General features: G+C 38.4%; 1 protein-coding gene across 4 annotated transcripts in view; it reads right to left on the bottom strand.

The window, feature by feature from the left end:
• Nucleotides 1-10,287: 10,287 nt before the first annotated feature.
• Nucleotides 10,288-13,399, bottom strand: part of LOC148032701 (uncharacterized) — a 60,691-nt gene continuing 57,579 nt past the window's right edge. The window contains exons 5-9 of one of the 4 annotated variants that reach the window (XM_087683331.1): nt 12,490-12,672; nt 12,017-12,283; nt 11,688-11,882; nt 10,542-11,604; nt 10,288-10,443 (exon numbers count right to left, since the gene is read on the bottom strand). In XM_087683331.1, coding sequence (XP_087539457.1) covers nt 12,544-12,672 — 129 coding nt within the window. In that variant the 3' untranslated portion in view covers nt 10,288-10,443; nt 10,542-11,604; nt 11,688-11,882; nt 12,017-12,283; nt 12,490-12,543. Of the gene's footprint in view, nt 11,605-11,687; nt 11,883-12,016; nt 12,284-12,489; nt 12,673-13,399 lie in introns of all 4 variants that reach the window. The other 3 variants (XM_087683332.1, XM_087683330.1, XM_087683329.1) reach the window with 3 other exon arrangements.

A 13,399-nucleotide genomic window follows, 5' to 3' on the forward strand; every position in this document is an offset into this window, starting at 1 on the left:
AAAGTTTGCCTCTAGATTATGATAATGTTTCAACCACTTTAATCAATATGCCAAACCCTAAATTGGTTGATATTAAGGCCTCCTTGTTAGAAGAAGAAAAAAAGATTAAAGGAAAAGAAAAAACTACAAAAGATGGACAACTGTTTTATGTTAGTAATAGGAACACAGGCAAAAAGAACCAGCTAATTTTGTGACTTCTACAAAAGGATTGGGCATAATTAAGAAGTTCTATAATGCCAGAAAGAGGTATCACAAGGCCTACCTAACAGTTGTGAAAGAAGAAGAAGACCATGGAGCAAAAGAAGAAGACCATCAAGAGCAAAAGAACAAGCCTCACCAGTCCTTCTATTCCTAGTTTTCTGATAGACTTTTTTGAAGCCTTGTATAACCTTACTAATGCTCATTTTCATAAGCTTTGTAAACTCCTCATGTAACCTAGTACTACAACCTCTGTACACTTTGTGAAGCCCCTGTTAGAGCCTATGGATGCCCACCATGTTTTTGGTACCCAAACTTAGCTTTTTTTGTGACTGACTTTGGATGATTACTGCATTTGTGGTGTGCCCGCACTTTGTAGGTTGTGACTCACTAAAGCCTCTACACACTTTGTGCCTCTTTGGTTGTGATTGAGGAGGGGTGTTGAGAGTTTGGCAATCACACCCGCTTGTATGCCTCTTTGTATGGAGCAGTGGGCATAGGAAATGCAAGTAGTCTAGGAAGAGGTGACTGAATCCATTAAGCTCAGTGGTGGAGAATGCTACTATCCACCTACTATAAAGCATTGCACTTGACTATCACTTTCATGAAGTTGAATGCAATATATCATGATACTTTCTACTTTCAATTTTAGTGTCATTGTCATTGTCATTGTCATTGTCATTGTTATTATGAAGTTGAATGCAATATATTATGATACTTTCTACTTTCAGTTTTAGTGTCATTGTCATTGTTATTCCACTTGACTATCACTTTCATGAAGTTGAATGCAATATATCATGATACTTTCTACTTTCAGTTTTAGTTTCATTGTCATTGCACTTGACTATCACTTTCATGAAGTTGAATGCAATATATCATGATACTTTCTACTTTCAATTTTAGTGTCATTATCATTGTCAGTCTCTTACACAAGATTATGTTTATGAGTCCAAGCTTTCATCTAGGAATCTAAGTCACTTGTGTAATAGTTAGTCTTTTCACAATTTATGTCATCACAAGTCTTGTCTTCATCTTCGAATCGCCATAGTTGCCATGCTCTAGATCTGTGTTTTTAATAGTACCAACAATTCAAACATTGAGGATTTGTCCACCAACCTTTAGCGAAGGCAAGTTAGCTGTACAAACTATATTTTATGGAAGTTTAGAATCACGACTATCCTTGATTCTTATGAGCTTCTAGAGATACTGTTGGGGGCTGACCCATAAACACAACCCACCCTTGACCCATCAAATTCGAGTGTTATGATTCCTCCAAATACAAATCTTCTACGAGCTTGGAAACGAAGGAACATAGATGCACTGTCTGCCTCAGTTGCAAGTTGGTTTAACAGTGTTTTGACCTTGATTCAACACACAACCAAGGCATCAGAGGCTTGGAACGTATTGAGGAGTCACTATGAAATATGAAATCAAACAAGGATTCAGAACTTGGAGAATCAACTAGCAGCAAAGAATTTTGTTGAAGGAGAGAGAGGTAAAACATTCATTAGTTGGATCAAGAATCTACATGACTAGATTATTGGTGTTGGGATACAAAAGACTAGTAAGGAGCTAGCTCGGAGGTGTCTTTGGATTTTTCCACCAAAGTTTGATGGATTGGTGGTAAGTGCCCTAAACACTCAGGTGAGAACCCAAGCTTTGATGTTTGAGGAAATTTGTGCACTACCAATGGAGAAGGAGTTGAGGCTTAAAGCCTAAGAAGGTAGCAATAGTGGAGATGTTGCATTCTTCGCCAATGTGAAAGACAAGGGTGATTCCTCTACCAATGGTGACAAAAAGAAAAAGGGTGGTAAGAAAAAGTTTCAAGGAGATTGCTTCTACTGCAAGAAGAAAGGACATGTAATTGTAGATTGTCGTGTCAAGGTAGATGAAAAGAATGGTACTATGAAGACTAAAGGGAAGGAGACATCCAATATGGCTAAAGCAGAGTTAGAGTTATTCATGGCGACCATTGAGGAAGTGTGTTCCTCGGTGCAAGAAATATCTAACACTAACTCATGGGCATTGGATATAGTGCCTCTCGTAACATGACCAATAAGAAAGGTCTATATAGTTCTATGAAGCCTTTGCAAAAATCCATCATTGTGACGATTGGAAATGATACAAAATGCCCTGTTGAGGGCACATGCACTATTTCCTTTATTAGTACAAATGGTGAACTTAAGAATCTTTCAAATGTGTTGTATGTTCTAGAGATTAAGTTCTAGAAATTTACTATCAGTTGCTTCTATAACTAATCTTAGCCATAAGGTGAGGTTAACTATGATAGGTGCATAAATTATTGACAGTGCTTGCAAAGTTATCGGTAAGGAGAAAGGAGGAACAACTTGTATAAGCTAAGTGGTGTCGACAAAGTAAACTTTGGCATGAAAGATTTAGTCACATTGGCTTTACAATGTTGAAGGAGATGCATAAGCAAGGTATGGTTGCTCACCTACTTGCAATAATTGAAATGAAGGAACCATGTGAAGCTTGTATGATGGGTATGCAATAGAGAAAGCCATTTCCACAAGAAAACAAGAATAGAGCGAAGGCTCCTCTAGTGTTGGTGTATGCTAACTTATGTGGTAAAATGCTTACAAAAGCCTTGGGAGGATCTTTTTACTTTATGTTGATCATCTCGACGACTATAGTAGAAAGATGTGGGTATACTTCCTTCATGATAAGGCTCAAGCTTTTGGCAAGTTTAAAGAATGACTAGAATTTGTTGAAAATGAAACAGGGCAAAGTGTGAAGAACTTTAGAACAGATGGTGGTGACAAGTTTAACTCAAAGGCGTTTGAAGAATTTTGCAAGAGCAAGGGGATCGTGCGTCAATTGACAATGCCTCATAGACCCAAATAGAATGGCATTGTTGAATGCCAACATTGCACCATTGTGGAAATGGCAAGGTGCACTCTTAAGGGCAAGGAATTGCCTAACTAGTTTTGGGCAGAAGTTGTTAATACTGCAGTCTACATTCTCAATTGGAGTTACACAAAGGCTCTTAAGGGAAAAACTCCTCATGAGGCCTATTCTAATAAGAAACCATATGTCTCACATTTTAGAACTTTTGGATGTGAATGTTATGCATATGTACCAAAGGATAAGAGAAACAAGTTAAATCCAAAAAGCACAAAATGTTTCTTCTTGGGTTATTGTGATAAGCAAAAGGCTTACAAATTGTATGACCAATAGGCAAAGAAAATCATAGCGAGCCGTGATGTGGCGTTGAAGGAGGAGCCACATATAGTGGAGAAGGAGAATATAAGTTTTTCCACTTTATCATGCAATGAAGTAGTCCACTATGAACCTATCCCAAGAGCTATCCCTACTCTCAACAACGAGGAGGAAGCATCGTCTTCGGATTATGAGGACAGAGTTCACCAACCTGCAATCATGCCACTGGAAAAGCCATTTTTGTGATGGATAAAGTAATTCTATGTTCATAGTAATCATATGTTTACTATAGTTAAGGAAAAGGCAGATGGACCAAGGAGGTCACTAAGAATAGAGGAGCAAAGAAAGACTTTTACTCACATAGTCAATATGGCATTGATGACTAAGATTATGAGAGAAGTAAAGGAGCCATCACACCTGGAAGAAGCACTTGTCGATCCAGCATGGAGAGAAACTATGCAAGCTGTGAGTATGACAACATAATGAAGAATGATACTTGGGAGTTGGTAGATCCGCCAGAAAAGAGGAAGATTATTGGCACCAAGTCGGTCTTGAAAGTAAAGTACAAAGTTGATGGCAGCTTAGAACAGTACAAAGCTAGATTAGTTGCACAGGGATTTTCATAGATTGAAGGATTTGATTTTCAAGAGTCATTTGCTTTGATTGCTAGAATGACCACCGTTCACATAATACTTATAGTAGTTGCTCATAAGAAGTGGCAAATTTACCAAATGGATATCAAATCAACATTCCTTAATGGTGACCTCAAGAGGAGGTATACGTGGATCATCCACCAGGGTTTGAGGCACCCTATTCTAAGAACAAAGTTTGTAAGCTAAAGAAGGCATTGTATGGGGTGAAACAAGCCCGTAGAGAGCATGGTATCAGTGGGTGGATATGTAAACTCTTTCTAGGTTTGAATTTTAAAATATGTGCCTTAGATGCTAACTTGTATGTTTATAGGGATAATGAAAAATTTGTAGTGATTTTCCTATATGTGGACGACCTTCTTATTACAGTTGTCTATGAAGAACATATGATTCATCAAACTCGAAAGGCTTTGAGCTCCGAGTTTGAAATGACAGACTTGGACTTGTTGCACTATCCTTTGGGGATTGAAGTTTGGTAAGTGCTTGGAAAAATCCTTATATCTAAAAAGAAGTATACATGGGAGATCTTAAAAGCATTTGGCATGATTGAGTGTAAGGAGATAGCTTAGGAGACATTAAGAGGTACAAATGGTTGGTTGACAACCTTATCTACTTGTGTAACACCAAGCTAGATATCAGTTTTGCTGTTGGTGTTTTGAGTAGATTCTCAATCAAACCACAATAAAGTCATTGGAAAGCTAGGATGTAGGTGCTCAAATACTTGAAGGGAACCCTTGACTATGGTATCACATACACTTCTGGAAGCACTCTTCTAGGGCACTATGACTCAGATTGGGCAGGTGACAATGATTCCAAGAAATCAATTTGTGGATATTGTTTCTCTTTAGGTTCAAGAATATTCTCTTAGATCAATAATAAGCAACCAACTTTGGCATTGTCTTCTATACTGAAGCAGAGTACAAGGCAACTTGCTTTGTTGTATGTGAAGCAGAATGGTTAAGGAGGATCCTATGGTATATGGGAGCACATGATGAAGATCCAATAGTGCTAAGATGTGACAAGCAGAGTTGCATCGCCATTGCCAAAAATCCAAATTTTCATGCATGCACCAAATACATGGAGATCCAATATCACTATGTGCGTGACTTGATTGAGGATGGGATAGTATAGTTGGTCTACTATCCATCGGAGGAGATATCTTCACCAAAGCTCTAATGAAGGATCTCCTTTGAATTCATCTTTAGAGACTTGGCATTGGGCTGAGAATGTAGTTCACCTACAGATGGACGTTGAGGGGGGTGTTAGATATGCTTAACACCCCACTCTCGTAAGGTGCCACTAATGATCCATGGTGCTCAAAGTTGTAAGGCCATCATTATGAGGAGAAGCCATGTGTGATAATGGACATTGTGTGGGTCCTAACTTGTATCTCAAATGAGGTTTATGTGACCACATGGCAAAAAGGTGACCTTTGTGGATCTAGCCTCTGGGTTAGATAGAATAGTTATGCTAGTAGCAACTCGAGACACTAGGTATCGAGTTACAAGGTGTGAGAGTTATCAGGGACCCCTATCTTGGGGTCTAGGGGCAGTTCCCTTGGTCTAACAATAAAGAGAATATTCCCTAGCCAACTAGGGAAGGTTCAGGTCTAACATGTCAATCAAACTATCTTCCCGGGCTATAAAAGGAGGACCCCTCTAAAGCCATCATAAATATGTCTTTCACCTAGCCAAAGTTCTTCCAGCTATCCTAAGCTCTTCACCTATCATCTTTTTGGATCACCATCTAAGCTTCACTGTGGAAGTGCATGGGTGGATAGAGCCATCTTTGTATTGGTTCACTTGAAATTAAAGCAATCTTTGTTATTCTCATATTTTTTGTGTATTCTCTACTCCTTGCTCAGATTTTGTTCACCATGCTATGTAATTTCTACATTTGGAGTGGCAAAAATTGCCATACAAGGTGAAAACAATTGCAAAAATCGACACAATGATCATTTGAATAAAATAAAAAGGGAGGGAAACAAGCAATCTTGAATAAACGAGCAAGATACGATTGTAATAACTAAATAAGCCATAGCAATGAGCGCTTGAAAGTTTTAAGGCAACAAGCAATGGAAATTATAGAAACTTTACAATGCTTTGCAAGTATAATAACTAAATTTGAACCTTGAAACTTGTAAATGTGAAGGAAAATTTGTTCATAAATAACACACATAATATCGAGGATGTTCTTTATAGAAATGAACAAGACTAGCCACAGTAGCTTAGAAGTCCTAGGTGATGGCTAAGATGATCTCATATAGATCCCATTAAGAAAAAAACACACGCACAAAATGCATGTGTGGGTTCCCCCCTCCCCACACACACATGCACATATGTATGGCTTCCCCTCTCCAAACACACACACATACATACAATACCCATAAATTTTTAATAAAATGTAAGGAAGAACTTCAACTCATAACTTTCATTTGTTTCAGTTGATCTAGCCTTGGTCCTAGTGATAATGTCTTCTTATGTGCTCTTATATCAAATATTGTTTACACATTCTATCATAGTTTCTATTTTGTAACTATTAGTGATGCTACCAAGGAGGCTAGCACCACAAATAATCGCAATAGCATTGTTGGGAAAACACAAACATCGTGAGTAGTTCTAGGCAAACATGTCCTAATATGATTTTAGCAAGTTAATCATTTGTTCTTCATACTCTACATTGAGGTCCTTAACAATGTACACATGCTTAGAGGATTTCCTAGGTGCTGCAATGTTCACTTTCTTGGCGTTTGCCAATCCCTCAATGGGTTCATTAGATGTGTCTTCATGCTTTGCACCAAGCAAAACAACTCCTCAATCACTCTTTTTGAACTTTGTGAATCATGGGGGAAAGTCTTGTGGCTTTTTCCGACTTCTAGTTTTTGACTCCCTATTGTGGGTGTTGTGTTTCAAGTATTTTTATCTTAAATGGATTGGAAGTTTGGTCTTACACCAGTAGATTGGTTTGGTTGGGGAATTTTTGGTGGGAAATTTCTAGGTCAGACTCACTACTTCCATCCGTATTGAAGTCAAAACTTGTGGTGTTCTCCCGGACTTTAACTATGTCATTTTCGACTATGAATACCTTGGGTTTTTGATAGTAGTTGTTGAGTTGGTAGCCCATTTGTTTGTAGTTGAGTACCCTGATGTAGTTGAGCCATTCCAATTTCAAGTTCAATCTTACAATGTCGGCAACAATGAGCAAGCTCTCAGTTTGAGAAGGTTTGGGTTCCATATGGATTTGCTCAAAAATGGGATGGCCATTAGTGTCATAATCTACTATGTTAGAATCAATATCATTGTCATGCTAAACTAATTGGCAATCCTTAGAATCACTTACTTCCTCATCATCTACACCATGCCTTTTCATCAACGAGGAGAAGAGACCATTATGGAAGTTGAATAGGACTTGATATAGATTTGTCCATTACCATGTGGGGTTTAACAATTCTTGGAAGATTTTGCAATTTGGCTTTCACAACATTGCCACATTTTACACTTCAAAGATGGCACATCCATTTGTACTAGACATTAAATTGACAAGTGATAACTATGAGATTTGGGAGGGAATCCCATTTTGAAGATGCATCATACTAGGAGTACATCAAATCCAGGTATGTTGGGATAAACAATCTCCACTATCATGAGCTTGAAGAGAAATTGGTCAAAGTTGAAACTAAAAGGACCAAACCTCATGAAGCACATAGAATGACTTTGTGTGACTTGATGGGTCACCTGAAAAAGGCCCATAAGACCTCCAAAGCTAATGATTATATCATGGACATTATGCGAAAGTTGCCCAATTCGTTTCATGCTTTCATCAAAACTACAATCAACGTTTAGCCTAAGCCAAAGCTTCTAAGCTCCAAATTTGTTATAGAAAGAAATAACAACTTTCATCCCCTTGCAGTTAGAGGGTTTTCTTGTAGCTAGGCCATCTCATCTTACCAAGACTTGGTGATAGAATGTCTCATTCAAAGGCTCCTTGATCAATGGGCTACGCTTAGTCAAATTGATTTCTTTGAATACCCATCTTAGGGTGCTCTATTTTCCCATCTTTGCAAGTTAAGTATTGTTTCTTTCAAAAAGTTAAGCCTCCCTCATTGGCATGCACACTCATTCACCTTTCATCGCTCTCCCTTTCATTCTTTAATATCCTCCCCTCTTATTTAGCTAGTGCCCCCATTCCTCCATTTTACCCTTTTGAGTAGGTTTCCCATATTTCACATACTTCTCTATACTTGTCGATCCTCCCCCTCCATCTAGTGGGCCTTTTCATTATTGGTTTGAGCCAATTCATCATCTTGACTTGATTGATCTTTGAGCACCTCGCCATACTCCTCATCAAATCCTTCAGTTTTTGATGTTTCACTTTTCTTTGAGGTTGCTAAACGGAATCTATGATTGAGGGCCTTTGCTTTGATGATATGTCAAATGATGTTCTTTTCTTTCAATGTTATTATTGAGTGGTTTCTCAATGATACTTAGGAGGATCTCTTTTCATACTTTGATGATTGCTTGGAGGATTCATTTCACATGTATTTACCTTTTGAGGGGAGTACCCCTACAAGGTGCATCTTCTTCATATGTTGCTTTTATGGACATTACATTGGATACATTGACATCGGAGGACCTATTTGCCTCACAAGGAGGCCCTAAAAGCATAAAAAGGGCTCTTGTCATTTTAGGTGATGGCATGCAAGTTCCTCTAAGGACCACGTACTTGTAGATCCTCAAGCGGACCCATGAAGTCTTGTATGTATACTTACTTTTCAGATGATCTTGCCATGATCTTGTTACATGTCTTTCCAACTTGGAGGATTGTCATGATTCTATTTCACTTTTGCCTATTGGAGGGCCTTGCCTTGTTCCATTTTCACAAGATGGAAGCTTCCTAGTTTCTTAGTAATAGATTCTAGTTCTCAAGGTCATCTAGACATCTAAGCATTCATTAGATCATCTTGTGGGCACTAACAATTTAAATGCCATTATTGTAGCTCAACTTTGCGCAATTGGAATGGATGTTCTCATTAAGCCTTTACCACTTTTGACAACTTTGGAGATCTCAAGTGGAATTGAGCCTCCATGCTTGTACTTTTTCATTGGTTAGATGGCAACCACATTTTTGCCCCTTGTAGTGTGACTCTTAGCTCTTATTATGGGGGTTTTTCTTCTCCAATACATAACGAGAGGGGTTGTTGAGTTTTGATGTTCAGTTCCATATTGAGCACCCACTACATGGAGGCTGTCCATACTTGGGACATTTAATTGTTCTCATGACCGTTTATGTCATTTATGCTAAGTTGCTTAGATTTCTAATGCCCACATGGACATGTGAGCCATATTCATGGTTGAGGCCTAAACATGACCTCCTGCACTTGGATATCATTCATTCTTGTACACTTGGACACTCATTAACCTTGGGCATTTGTTCCCATGTTTGCTTTCTTTGTTTTCTCACTTTCATTATGCCTTCGTTCTCATTGCCAAATTGTCCAAAAGTGCACGTATGAAAAGAAGCAACATGAGGCTACAATCAAATTGTTGCTATCTCTACACATCTAGACACTCACAAACAAAATCATGCTATGATTGTAGCTTCTAGCTCTTTTGAGGCCAACATTGCATTGTAGAAGTATTTATAAGAGAGCATCATAGCCTTTTGCATCTCTTACAAAATATGCACTAAAGATTCACAACATCTTCTTTTCAATAGAAGCCTATTCTTCAAAATTCACGGATAGTCAAGTTGGTTGATAACATTAAACCGCCTTTGTGTTCCACAACATTTGATATTAGTTCATACCTTAAACCATGCCATGATCTTTTACTAATATTAGACAACCTAAAACATGATGTACATTCTCACATCAAATATATTGTCCTAGTTTACATACAAACTCTATGGCACTAGTCTGGGAAATATGTTTTCCGGTCCAACTTTTCAAAGATGGCACAGAGGCAATACCATATGCTTGGCAAAAACAAGAGTATTAGAGATACTTAGAACGATTGTCATAATTACCACTATTTGGTTGGCTATGAGGTGAGCATTAGCATCCTTAGGATTTCTATTTTGCACTTAGCGTTCTTTTTGGATTGTTTCTTACAGTCTTGGTTATTTTGCCGACAATTTGAGAAAGACGGATACGACCATTCCGCTGTTCATCCAGTAAGTAGTTTTATACATCTTGAAAGGGTTCTAGTGCTTGCTCCCATAGTATGTTTGTACCTTAATCCAATCAGCCATTCATTAGAAGCATATATTTCTCGCATTTGCTGATCACATCCGCTTCATAAAATTAGAGATCCTCGTTCATTGTTTATACAGCACCACATCGAATCACCTTTCAGAAAAGAGGTTGCCTCTCTTCTTTAGACAGTGCACTCCTGAGGAATTTGCCCTTTTGTGGTTCCTACAAAATATTTAGCACATTGTAGATGTTCATCACTACATGCAATAAAGAGCCAACTAAGGTCTGTTGGGGCTTCGTCCAATTCCTACAAAATTTACCTTTGATGGAGAGCTCAGAGTTATGTTGCTGTCAACTCACCCATCACACAATTACCGCTACATTCTCGAGTAAATCAGCAACTTAAAGCTTGCAATCATGTTGATGTCAACCGACCCATCAATTTAATTGGTTCAGCTTGATTGATGTTTGTTCTATACCACTGCATCTAGTCCAGTGAATCACTTCCAGTTGATCATTGGTGGAACAGCACCAAAGTAAAAACTAGGAACTTAATCTGCTTGAGTTGATGGTTATCCCTCTGTAAGTGGGCGATTTCCCTTCAAACTGCTGCTCAAGCATTTCACTAGCTTTTGCATGCACTTCGGTTAGCTTCCTTATCTCTGTTAAGCCGAGTGGAAATAAATAATGTCCAATACTACGTGGTTCTCAAAGGCTGACGCTCGACAGCAAGTATAAGGCACATCTATTAGTAGACTGATGTCCCATATTCCATAGTTCACAACGGCTTATTCTAGACAGCAAGTATATCTCTTGAGATTCTTGGCATTGAATTTGGCACAGCTTCAGATAAATTGCAGCTTCTAGACCTTTGTCCAATCCCCAGTTTTCTTATTTTAAGTTTGGAGTTTTACTTCACCACACTGCAGAGAAATTTCCAATTTCTTATAGCATGACTTCCGCCATCTTAAAGCTAGTGAAAGAGAACTTTCCAACAAGAACGTTCATACCACAGAGCTACAGAGCTCATAGGCGCTTCCTCAAAGCTTCAAGTAAATGGAGCTAAGGCATATATGTACTGTCAGAGCTTACAGAAGCTTACTCAAAGCTTCAAGCAAATAGAGCTAAGGTATATATGTACTGTCACCACCCATTCTTTAAGGTGACCCTGGGTAGGAAATCAGTATTATTGTACTTGTGTAGTTGACCACATCTTTGTACCATGGCAGTCTGCACAGACACACAAACTCCAGAGGTACTGCTCAGACTTATTGGACTTGTGTAGTTGACCACATCTTTGTACTGTGTCAACCTGCACACAGACATACAAATTACTGACTTATTGGACTTGTGTAGTTGACCACATCTTTGTACTGTGTCAACCTGCACACAGACATACAAATTACTGACTTGCTGCTCAGATTCATCAGTACAATGATTCTCTATACTAAAACTTGTGGACTTACATTTTTTACGTTTTAGAAAATCTCCTCCTCAATTACGCCATGCGCCTTCTCCTATCTGCATCTCAAGGGCATAAGAGCTTATCTAAAACCACCAGGTAAACTTTCATGACCCTTTGGCTAAAACAGATGGACCTCCAGAGGTGATGTGCCTGTGTGTTGAGAAGTCTCAAGGATCAGAGCACATTGTCATGGATCCTACACAAGGTCATAACCATGCATGGATCATATAATGACAGACAACTTATCAAAAAGACACTGAAAACTCTGATGAATAAAGGAATTGCAAAGTTTATGGCAGTTCGTAATAAAACCTAGAAATCGTCCCTTACTTTTGCTTTGCTCTTTATCTTGGTTGCTCATCCGTGTAGCTTTCTAATCCTTAGGTATTGCAAAACCAAAACCAAGACCAATCTTGGTAATACTCTGAGGAGCCACAGGACAATCATTAGATGATCATCTGTTTTGCCTTCTCGATCCTCGGGCATAATACAACCAGTCATAGTAGAGAGCTCTCAGCCACAGAACTGTTAAGCTCGATAAGTAAAAATATTAGGATCCCTTAGTGTAGTTTTTTGCCAATCATGCAATCCTGGGACCTGCACACACAGGTTTGAAAAGTTGAGATAGTAAGAACCTGGCAAGCTTGACTGGTTTCTTGACTCATGGTTAATGGGCAACATTTCCTGTCTCCAGATCTCAACAAGGTCATGAAAACTGTTGTAGCAAAACTATCATTGACACTTACGTAAAAAAACAAAGTACAAGTGTGTCACATAGAATGAAGAAGACAGGTAAAGTTTACCATGTGAAGGGCCGACACCTTGAATTTACAGTATGCAATGCTATAGGATGGTGTCTAAACTGGTCCAAACACGGAGGGCAAGTAACCTTTTGCCTTATATTTCATCACAAAGCGCCGCATATCTTTTGCTTTTCGATCTGGTAGGATACCAGACTTCACCATTTTATCATACACTAGAAGAGCCTGCAAATATTACAAATGACACTTTAACAAAGTGCATAGCTATTTAGCTGAATCCAGCTGAAATGTTTACGACATGAGATCTCACAGTTAGAGACAAATACTAAGCAACATATACTGATCGTCAGCCTCTTGAGAGGGTAGAATAACTTTTAGCAAAGGGGGAACTGTTCATTGGCTGAAAATCTAGATGCTTTTGTGTGCAAATAATGTCTAAAAAGTGAATTACAAAGTCATGTTATCATCCAATTATTGTAAGCATTTATCACATCAATGTGCACGGTTGAGGTTTCTTCTTTGGGAAAGAGTACATATGGTCAGTATATGCTGTAGTAAGTAATTCATATGCGTAAAGAAGCAAGTCCTCTATGGCTTTTTAATATGTCACAATGATACAATTCAGGTTTATCACAGTATATTTGAAGCATAGTAAGTGGGTGTTGCCACCATGTTATACATAGTCACCACCACTTCTACAAATGCCTGTTAGGTCAACAGTACTTTTCAAAGATCACACTTGGAAAACTGCACCATTGGATTATCAAAATAAAATCCTGATTTTCAAAATAATTATTACTCAATAAGATTGGCCTTATTCTTGCCTTCTTGCATTTACCGAGTTGATCACAATTGTGTCTCTACTTTCAGTAACTCTACCTCCCTGAGTGATCATGACATCTAGCTATCAATTGATATTCAGGGGTAGATGATCATGTAGGATAGGGTGAAG

The sequence above is a fragment of the Lygodium microphyllum genome, chromosome 8 (genome assembly GCF_053477565.2).
Source record: "Lygodium microphyllum isolate KBCC chromosome 8, Lygodium_microphyllum_v1.1.10, whole genome shotgun sequence".
Classification (NCBI taxonomy): domain Eukaryota; kingdom Viridiplantae; phylum Streptophyta; class Polypodiopsida; order Schizaeales; family Lygodiaceae; genus Lygodium; species Lygodium microphyllum.